This window comes from Panthera tigris, chromosome B1 (genome assembly GCF_018350195.1).
Source record: "Panthera tigris isolate Pti1 chromosome B1, P.tigris_Pti1_mat1.1, whole genome shotgun sequence".
Taxonomy (NCBI): Eukaryota; Metazoa; Chordata; class Mammalia; order Carnivora; family Felidae; genus Panthera; species Panthera tigris.
In genome coordinates, this window is record NC_056663.1 from 38045007 (window position 1) to 38056193 (window position 11187).

The 11187-nt window shown below is 38.1% G+C and overlaps 1 protein-coding gene across 1 annotated transcript in view; it reads left to right on the top strand.

Moving 5' to 3' along the window:
• LOC122237886 (ankyrin repeat domain-containing protein 26) overlaps positions 1-11187 on the top strand; it is a 299470-nt gene that overhangs the window by 98642 nt on the left and 189641 nt on the right. Inside the window, exon 21 of the mRNA XM_042983310.1 lies at positions 7514-7727. Within this exon, the coding sequence (XP_042839244.1) occupies positions 7514-7727 (214 nt within the window). The remainder of the gene's footprint in view (positions 1-7513; positions 7728-11187) is intronic.

Sequence of the window (11187 nt, forward strand, 5' to 3'; positions counted from 1 at the left end):
TTATGTATGGGCTCTATTCTGTCTCATTGATCTCTTTGTCCATCTTTGTACCAATATTATGCTGTTTAAATCACTGCCAGTTTACAAGGATTTTTGAAATCAGGTAGTGTTTGTCATCCTGCTCTGTTCTTTTCGGTGTTCTTCCGCTACTCTGGATCCTTTGCATTTCCACGTGAATTTTAGAATCAGTTTGTCTGTTTCTTAAAACAAACAAACAAACAAACAAACAACTCTGGTGGTCTTCTGGAAATTAAGTTTAGATTATGTTGAATCTACAGATTTATTTGGGGAGAATTGGCTTCTTGACTCTATTGAATCTTTTAACCCCTGAACAGAGTATATATCTCTCCCTTGATATAGGTCTTTTAAAATTTTCTCAGTAATATTTTGTAGTGTTTAATGTATAGGTCTTTCTGTCTTTTATGATATTAACTGTGATTATTTTTTTATTTTAAGTGCAGTTGTAAATAATACATCTTAAATTTAATTTTTTTTAAATGCTTACTCTTGAGAGAGCGACAGAGCATGAGTTGGGGAGGGGCGGAGAGAGAGCTAGACAGAATCTGAAGCAGGCTCCAGGCTCCAAGCTATCAGTACAGAGCCCGACGTGGGGCTTGAAATCACCAACGGTGAGATTATGACCTGAGCCTGAGCCCAGTGCTTAACCAGCTGAGCCACCCAGATGCCCTGAAATTTTAATTTTTGATTCTTTATAGCTAATATATAGAAATAGAGTTGATTTTTGTGTAATGATTCTGTATCCTCCAACCTTGATAAATTTATATGTATAGATATATTTAATATTAGAGAGAATACATGAGCAGGGGAGAGGGGCAGAGAGAGAGAGAGAGAGAGAGAGAGAGAGAGAGAGAATCTTAAGCAGTCCCCATGCTCAGTGCAAGCCTGACATAGGGCTCCATCCCATGACTCTGGGATCATAGCCTGAGCTGAAATCAAGAGACACTCAACCGACTGAGTCATCCATGTGCCATAATAAATTCATTTATTAATTCTAGTAGCATTTTTCTTAATCCTGTCAGATTTTCTACATAAGCAAAGGTCATAAAATTCATTTTTAACTACTATTTTACTAACAATGGTAAATATTGTAGACTTGTAGCCAATACATTCCCTGTCACAACTAACCAGCTTTTCCATTGTACTATAAGAGCAGCCAATAGATACTGCATAAATTAATGGACATGGCTGTATTTTGATAAAATTTAATTTACCAAAACAAGTAACATGGCCCATAGGCTGGAGATTGCCAACTTCTATTTTGTGACCATGTCCTTGCTAGTAGAGACAGTTTCACTTCATTTTCTATCTGGATGTCCTTTGTTGCTTTATCTTGTTTGATTGCATTGGCTAGACCTGCTAGTATAGTGCTGAACAGAAGAAGTCAGTGAATGTCATTCCTGTCTTCTTCCTGATCTTATAGGAAATGCATTCAGTTTTTCACCATTGTTTATAATGTTAGCTATAGAGTTATCATGACTTGTTTTGTTTTGTTTTGTTTTAAATCATATTGAAGTTCCCTTGTATTCCAGGATTGCCGAAAGTTTTTATCTGGAATGGATGTTGAATTTTGACAAGGAACTTATTTTCTGTACAGAGATAGATACGTTTTTTGAATCTTAAACCAACTCTGCATTTCTGGGATAAAACCCATTTGGTAATAACAAATTATCCCTTAGCGTATTGTTAGATCCCCCCCCCCCACAAACACACATGGCTGTAGTTTAATTAATTAATTAATGAAATATAATTTATTGTCAAGTTAGCTAACGTACAGTGTATACATCGTGCTCTTGGCTTTGGGAGTATATTCCCATGATTCATTACTTACATACCACACCCAGTGCTCATCCCAACAAGTGCCCTCCTCAATGCCCATCACCTATTCTCCCCTTTCCCCCACCCCTCCATGAACCTTCAGTTTGTTCTCTGTATTTAAGAGTTTCTTATGGTTTGCTTCCCTCTCTGTTTGAAACTATTTTCCCCCTTCTATTCCCCCATGTTCTTCTGTTAAGTTTCTCAAAATCCACATATGAGTGAAAACATATGATATCTGTTTTTCTCTGACTGACTTATTTCACTTCACATACTACCCTCCAGTTCCATCCATGTTGTTGCAAATGGCAAGATTTCATTCTTTCTCATTACCAAGTAATATCCATTGTATATATAAACCACATCTTCTTTTCCCATAAATCAGTTGATGGACATTTGTGTTCTTTCCATAATTTGGTGATTGTTGATAGTATAAATGTTGGGGTACATGTGCCCCTATGAATCAGCACTCCTGTATCCCTTGGATATACGCCTAGTAGTGCAATTGCTGGGTTCTTGGATAATTTTATTTTTAACTTTTTGAGGAACCTCCACTCTGTTTTCCGGAGCAGTGGCACCACCCATGCATTCCCACCGACAGTGCAAGAGAATTCCCATTTCTGCACATCCTTACCAATGTCTGTTGTTTCCTGTGTTGTTAATTTTATCTACCCTGACCGGTGTGAGGTGGTATCTCAATGTGGTTTTGATTTGTATTTCCCTGATGATGAGTGACGTTGAACATCCTTTCATGTGCCTGTTGGCCTTCTGGATGTCTTCTTTGGAAAAGTGTCTATTCATGTCTTCTGCCCATTTCTTCCCTGGATTATTTGTTTTTTGGGTGTTGAGTTTGGCCAATTCTTTCTAGAGTATGGATACTAATCCTTTATCCGATATGTCATGTGCAGATATCTTCTCCCATTCCGTTGGTACCTTTTAATTTTGTGGATTGTTTCCTTTGAAGTGCAGAAGCTTTCTACATTGATGAGGTCCCAATAGTCCAATTTTGCTTTTATTTCCCTTGCCTTCAGAGATGTGTTGAGTAGAATTTGCTGTAGCCAAGGTCAAAGAGGTTGTGGCCTGTGTTCTTCTCTAGGGTTTTGATGGTTTACTCTCTCACATTGAGGTCTTTCATCCATTTTGAGTTTATGCACGGTGTAAGAAACTGGTCCTGTTTCATTCTTCTGCATGTTGCTGTCCAGCCCTCCCAGCACCATTTGCTAAAGAGCCTATCTTTTTTCCATTGGATACTCTTTCCTGCTTTGCCAAGGTTTAGTTGGCCATACATTTGTGGGTCCATTTCTGGATTCTCTATTCTATTCCATTCGCCTTTGTGTCTCTTTTTGTGCCAATAGTATACTCCCTTGATGATCGCAGCTTTGTAGTAGAGGCTAACGTCTGGGATTGTGATGCCTCCAGCTTTGGTTTTCTTTTTCAACATTATTTTGGTTATCTGGGATCTTTTGTGGTTACATACAAATTGTAGGATTGTTTGTTCTAGCTCTGAGAAGAATGCCGGTGCAACGTTGATTGGGATTGCACTGAATGTGTAGATTGCTTTGGGTCATTATCGACATAGCTTCAATGCCAACTTCGTGAAAGCTTGTCTTATCTCTCTACTGCTTGCAGTCCTGGATACTCCAAGTAAACTGTAAACATCCTGATCTGTGCCCACTAAAATGGCCATATACACTATTAGGAAACAGAATGACCCTTTTCAGGTCCCGGACGTAGTCATTTTCATTGAACCAGACTCCCATTCTTTCTCTGATACAAGTTCTGATGAAAGTGAACATTCAGATATACAGCTGGTTCCAACTGAGAGAATATGCAGGTTTGAGAACTTGTGTTCACGTTACTCCAAGAGCGAATCAAGCATCATGAAATTTTCTCCCAAAATGTCAATCTGTGTAGGCTCAGTAATCTCCACTTCCTCAGATCACAAAGGATATCAAAATACTTTGAGGAATCTAACCTTCTTAACATTCTGTTTCTCCTTTCTTCCTTTAATACTAAATGTCTAAATCTTCTCCTTACCTGCGAATGGTCTCTGGCTCATTTCTAACTCCTTGTCATGCAACCAAAACATACGTTTGTAAAGTATAGTGGTGGAGGTAACAAATATTCAGACTAAAATAAGCAACCAGAGGAAAATCGAGAACATATTGTCCAATACCACCATGGGACAAGTGGTTCTCCTAGGGGTCCTTCTCAGCGTGGGTGTGGTGGACTTGATCTGCGCCAAGCTTCAGGGCCAGGTAGAAACTGCCGGTAAATGCAATAGGAAGGATTTCTGGCTGCCATCAGCCCAGAATAGGATGTGGGGAGAGGGGAAGGATGGGGACATCCCAGGAAAGAGACTGCTGGCATATGAAGTCTCCGGCAGGACTAGGGTGAAAGGAGCCTGAGTAACTGAGGCTTAAGTGAGAGAAACGGTCGCAAGAAGCTGGGAAGCGAAGTCGGAAGAAGGGTGATGATGTAGGTAGTGAGAAAAAGATGGGGAGCTAGAACACACAACTCATAGCAGGGGCGGAGATGAAGGGAGGAGAGACAGGTGCACAGGCATTGGGCTTTCCCTTCCAGAAGGCCATGCCTCTGCCACTGCCGCCGCCTCCCGTTCCAGCAGAGCCTGGGGCCCGGCCAATGCCCACCTCAGTCTAGGGGGTTCGCCTCCTACAGCTACTCCCCCACCTTCAATTCCCGGCAGGTGGCGGACCCCGCCCCCACAAGGCCAAGTGCCTGCTGTGAGCCTGTGAACAAAACACCTGCTCTCCAGCCACTGCCAGGGTGGGGCGGGGCAGGGCGGGGCGCTCGGGAAGCTGGGGGAGGAGCCACAAAGGCAGCAAGGAGCACCGCACTTCCCTCTTCTTTTTTAATGTATACATTCAGTGCTATCAGTCTTCATGTGAGTGCTACTAGGGTAGGACTACAAATTCTACTATGTTTTCATTTTCATTCAGTTCAGAATCCTTTCTATTTTTTTTTTCTTTTTTCATTACTTCTTTGACCCAGGGGATATTTCGAAGTGTTCTGTAGTTCACAAATAGTTGAGTATTTTCCAGAGATATTTTTGTGCTTGTTTTCTGATTTGATTATTTTGTGGTCAGGGAACACACTATTATGACTTCAGGCCTCTTGACTTCTTCCTTTTATTAAGGCTTATTTTTGACCCAGAACATAGTCTTTTTTGGTAAGTGTTCCATAGATCCTTGAGAAGAATAGTGGTGGCCAAGTCTACTATGCCCTTGCTGATGTTGAGCCTATTGAAATATCAGACTATAATTGTGAATTTGCCTATTTCTCTTTTCAGTTCTATCAATTTTTGCTTCATGTACTTTGAAGCTATTAACAGATACATGAACATTTAAGATTGCTCTTAATTGACCCTTTTATGATTATAAAATGACCTGTTGTTTATTGCTGGTAATGATTTTTTTGCTTGAAACTGTTTTGTCTGCTATTCATATAGCCACTCTAGCTCAGCCTTCTTTGGTCAAGTGTTAGTGTGGCATATCATATTTCTATCTTTTGAACAAATTTCTGTCTTGACATTTAAAGTGCATTTTGTATAGGTGGCATATAGTTGAGTCTTCCTTTTTTATCCATTCTGACAGTCTGCGTTTTAGTTGAGGCTTTTAGACCGTTTTCATTTACTGTGATTTTTTTTTCAATATATGAAATTTATTGTCAAATTAGTTTCCATACAACACCCAGTGCTCATCCCAAAAGGTGCCCTCCTCAATACCCATCACCCACCCTCCCCTCCCTCCCACCCCCCATCAAGCCTCAGTTTGTTCTCAGTTTTTAAGAGTCTGTTATGCTTTGGCTCTCTCCCACTCTAACCCCTTTTTTTCTTTTTTCCTTCCCCTCCCCCATGGGTTTCTGTTAAGTTTCTCAGGATCCACATAAGAGTGAAAACATATGGTATCTGTCTTTCTCTGTATGGCTTATTTCACTTAGCATCACACTCTCCAGTTCCATCCACGTTGCTACAAAGGGCCATTTACTGTGATTTTTGAGATAGTTGATTTGAATCTGTCATCATGCTGTTTGATTTGCATTTGTCTTATCTGCTCCTTGTTCCCGTTCTCTTCTTTTTCTGCTTTCTTTTAATCGAGTAATTTTTATGATTCAGTTTTATCCATTTATTTATTTATTCACGTATTCATTTATTCATTTATTCACTTATTTATTTAGGCTTCCTAGCTAGAACTTTTCAGTTTTGCTGCTTTAGTGGTTGGTTTAGGGTTTATAGTCTATGGCTTCAGCATCACAGTCTCCCTTCCAGTAATGTTATACCACATCGTATATAGTTTAGGCAAATTACAAGAGTTGACTTCCATTTCTTCTTTCCTAGACAGATCCTTCCTGGGTCAGTGGGATTACAGTTTTCATGAAATTTAGGAAGATTTGGGCCATATTTTTTTCCTGTCCCTTTCCCCTGCCTCTTTGGGCAATTGTATATTTCCCAGTTGAAGTTTTCTCCCAGGTTTCCAATGTTAAACTTCAGTCTTTTGTTTGTGATGTCTAATATGTGTTTATTCCCACCCATCGTATTGTTCATGGCTAACATAATTTACATCTCTGTAAGTGCTATTTGGTTTTTAAAACTATAGCTTCTATGCCTCTAGTTATCTTTTCATGCTTTGTTTGGAGATATAGTTAAGTTACTTACAAACAATTGGATCCTTTAGTCTTGCTCTTACGAATTATTGGCTGAATCCAGAGTGGTAATCAGCCTAAGGCAAATTATGAGTTTTTCCATCTTAGCTAATGTGAATAGACACTGTCCCTCGTGCTGTGGGAGCACCAGGCAGTGTTTCCTCTACTCTTTTCAGATTTTTTTCCCTTGATGACTTCCTTCCATGTATGCACTGGTTGTTACTCTGCTGAATAGCCAAAGGGGACCCTGTGCAGATGCCCAGGGTTCTTTCTGTGTCCTGCTTTCTCCTCTCCTGGATGCTGACCTGTCATCTCTATCTGTCTTGACTTCACCACACTCTCAGTTTTGCCACCTTGACACAAGGAGTATGGTGAAATCTACTTAAATAATTTATGTCTCCTGTGTTGTAGCCTGAAAACTCTCTCAAGGGAATGAGTTTGGGCATACGTGTTAGGCTAACGTGTTTTGTTTTCAGAGATCATTGTCCTTCATTTTCTGAAGTTCTGTGTCTTGAAAATCATGTTAAAATTGTATTTTGTCTGTTTTGTTTTTGCTTGCTTCAGGTAGGAAGATCAATCAGTATGTGTTACCCCATCTTGTCCAGAAGCAGATTACAGTGGAACTTCAGCACATGCTCTAGACTGTCGAGAGTGCTTGTCTTCCTCCTTTGCTTAATTGCCTCCTGCTCCTCCTTCATTCCTCAGTATAGTTATCTCTTCCTCAGGGACATCTATCTTCCTTGGGCCCAATCTAGATCAAGTTATGATCACAGAACTCTGTCTTCTAATAGGAACTATCTGAATTTAGAATTACCATTTGAGTTGTCTTTCTCCTTCACTAGACTTTAAGCTAATCAAGAGCCAGGGGTCTTCTCTATTGTATGCGTAGAGCTGAGTATAACATCTTCCAATGAAGGTATATATTTATTCAATGTTTGAATGAGTGAAATGAAGATGCACAGGCCTGTATATGCAAAAAGTACTCATCTATTTTATTTCTGTTTCTTCTCTGATGCAGATTATGCTGGCTTCTTGAAAATCCAAGATATACGTGTTTCCTATGAGAAATTAAGGAAACTTAACAAAAATCACTGTAAACTTCTTATGGGAAAAATTACAAAAATGGAAAAAATGGTTAGTGCACTACAAAACGAGCTACAAGAATCGAAAGACATGATATCACGGTTAGAGCATCAAAAAGTTGAATGGGAACGTGAATTCTGCAGTTTGAGGTATAGCATCTTGGCTTTAAGGAAATATTTCAACTTTTTCCTTTTATACTACAGATGTGTAGAGGCAGTTTTGTAATTGCTGACTTACCTTATGGGATTTTCCTGGAAAGAATACTTGTTTAGTGTTGTGAGGTGTGCGATTCTTGGAAAAAACACAGCAAGTTCTTAACAGTGAATACTTCTAATACTTTAATGTATATTCCAAATCACAATTTTAATGGCCATATAAAAGTCCACCATAGTCCAAGAAACATCATTATTTAAGAGATTGAATTCTGCCTGTTTTTCATCTTTCTGTATTTTAATTAATGCTGTCAGGAATGTCTTTTATAGAAATCTGTTTCTACATGTCTGGTTACTTACTTGGAATCAATTCTTCAATATAATGTTATCTGGATAAGGTATAAAAATTTTAAAAAAGGTCTTTGATCCATATTTTTAAATTGTTCTCAGGAAAGTTTATATTACTTTCTGTACCTACCAACAGAGTATAAAATGGTCATTTTTCTCAAGACAGTAAAATTCCCCAAAATTGATTCCATTTGCTTCTTAACATGCAGGGCTTAAAAGGTAAAGTGGGGGTGCCTGGGTGGCTCAGTTGGTTAAGCATCTGGCTTCGGCTCAGGTGATGATCTCGTGAGTTTGAGCCTTGCTTTGGGTGGGCTCGAGCCCGGCTTTGGGTGAGCACGAGCCCCGCTTCAGGTGAGCTCCTCTTCTCTCACTGTCTCTCCCTCTCTGTCTGCCCGTCATGGGATTCTGTCTCTCTTTCTCTCTCTCTGCCCTCGCTCACTTGCGTCATCTCTCTCTCAATAAAAAATTTAAACAAAGTAAAATGGGGGCGCCTGGGTGGCTCAGTCAGTCAAGCTTCCGACTTTGGCTCAGGTCATGATCTCAGGGTTCGTGAGTTCGAGCCCCACATCGAGCTGTGTGTTGTCAGTGCAAAGCCCACTTTGGATTTTCTGCCTCCCTCTCTCTCTCTATGCCCCTCCTTTGTTTGCATGGGCTCTCCCTTTCTCTCTCAAAAATGAATAAACTAAAAAAAAGTAATACAGAAAGTGATTACTGATAAGTTTTTTCAACATCTCTGTCATAGGTAGATAAAATTAATTCAAAAGTGTATGCTGAAAGGTCATATTACTCTTTATTGTTTACTTAATTAATACGTATCCTGTTGTGTTCTAGAATGGATGTTTAAGTGATTCATAAAGTAGGTATGCATCAACAAGGTAAGTTGCAAGTGTTGTGGAAGAAGAAACAAAAAGCATAGGCAACAGATATTAGACTAGTCAGCGTAGTCTTGGATGACAGTAATCTGCACATGTATGTTGTGTAAACAACATCCACAGATGCTCTCTTTCACTGCACATCATTTTTGGAGGTACCTGTAAGGTTTCATCAAGTGGAGATTTCATTTCCAGTGAGTTGATAAACTTGTTTATAAACAGCAACTTCTCTTTTTAATAAGAAACTGAATTATCTGTCCTATGGAGGAATAATTATACCTGTGGGAAAGGGGGTAATTTTCAACTCTAACTTTCCTGAATAATTTCAAACTTCCTTTCCTACAACATCTACCAGAGTTATTACTGACTAAAACTAACTAAGTTGCATAATGCTTTCTCCTGGCTTCTTTTCAACCGTATATATGGTTTGGAAGAGATTGAAGTGACAAATTAAAAACATGAGCCGTACAAGGAAAACAATTGGAGAACATAGAAATTTTTCATTTGGATAATAAGCCAACTTATGTGGAACCAGATCATAAAATGAACTTTTTATGTCTAACAAAACAAATTTTAAAAGAAGCACATGTAATTGCAGATGTACCTTAAAACAAGAAGAAGAAGAAGAAAGAAGAAATGCTGATATGTTATATGAAAATATTAGGGAAAAGTTAAGAAGAAAAGAAGACGAATATAAGAAAGAAGTTGAAACAAAACAACAAGTTGAACTCACTCTTAGAACGCTAAACATGGAATTGAAGGCCACAAAAAATCAGGTAAATCAGTTTTTGATAAAAACTGTATTTCCATCCATATTACATAGTGTAATATTATACATATATATTTTATAGTATCCCTTTGACTCAAGATATATTATTTAGGTTTAAAATAAATTAAAACATGGGATTATGTTCTTTTGAACATTTTTTTAAAGTTCTCCACTTCAGCTTTTGACCTTTTTTTTTTTAATGGTATGAGACCAGAATCATAATGAAATGTGTCTCCAGGTTGTAGAAGAGCGCAGTGACACTCAGTGGCAACTTTCTCCAGAACAGAAGGCCAGAGTCTTACAAGATGGAAGTCTAAACAATCACTTTTGCAAGCAAAAGGAGCTAGAAATGGCTCATAAGAAAACTAATTCTAAGGTATCTTCTTTAGTTATTTTGAAGTACATGTGTATATGTATTTGTATATATTCTATTTTTTAGTTATTATTACTTTTTTCTACGTGTGTGTGTATGTGTATATATATATATGTATATATATATATGTGTGTGTGTGTGTATGTGTATATATATGTGTACATATATATGTATGTATATATGAAACTGAACTGTGTTCATCATGGAAACTATAGAGGATTTTAAAAGCACATATATTTTGAGGAGGGTCATGGGGGATGGTGGCATTTTTGCTTCAGTGGATAAAATAATAGTCTTGATTAAATGCATTTGTCTGCAAAAAATAGTGACATTCATAATGTCCTCATCCAAGGGAGAGGCTTTTATTACTTTCTGTAGGAATTGATGAGCTCTCCCTAATCTCAAAACTATTGCTACTAGCAACATGTGTTTTGGTTTTGAACAGTTACTTCACTGCCTTGATATATTAATAGGTTAGTTGAACACTTCCGCTAATGGACAGGAGGGCAAGTGTAGCCAGTTCACTGATCATATTTTCGGTATCAAGTCTCCTACTTTTGAGAAAAGTAACAGTTTTACTTCAAGAAGCATCCTATTTCATTACAAGGAACTTTTGATAACAATGGTATGCTGTGGTATATACTTAATGATAATTTATTGATAGGTATTTTATTCCTAATAAAATAGTTGAGTGTATTTCCCCTCTTTTATATATTTATTACTGTTTTCAACATGAAGAGGAAATACAAGTTATTGTAGCAGTAAATAATCTCATGGTATTCTAAGAGATGTATAAATTTCACCTTATTTCCTATCAGTATTTTGAAATACAAGACTTCTTTCGTACTTGTGTATTTACACTAGAGAAGTGGCAGTGGTTGGTGCAAGAGCACTTTTTGTGGAGTGAGAAGACCTGGGGAGAGTCCTGCAGCTCACCGTTTTAATCTCTCCATTCTAGAATTGTGATAACCAAATGAGTTCATTGATGTATGTAGAAGTGTTTCTATTATAGTACAGTGCCTAGATTTTTCAGTTATCAATAGATATAATTCTTATAACTGACTATAGAAATGGTAGCAAAGTAGATACTATGAA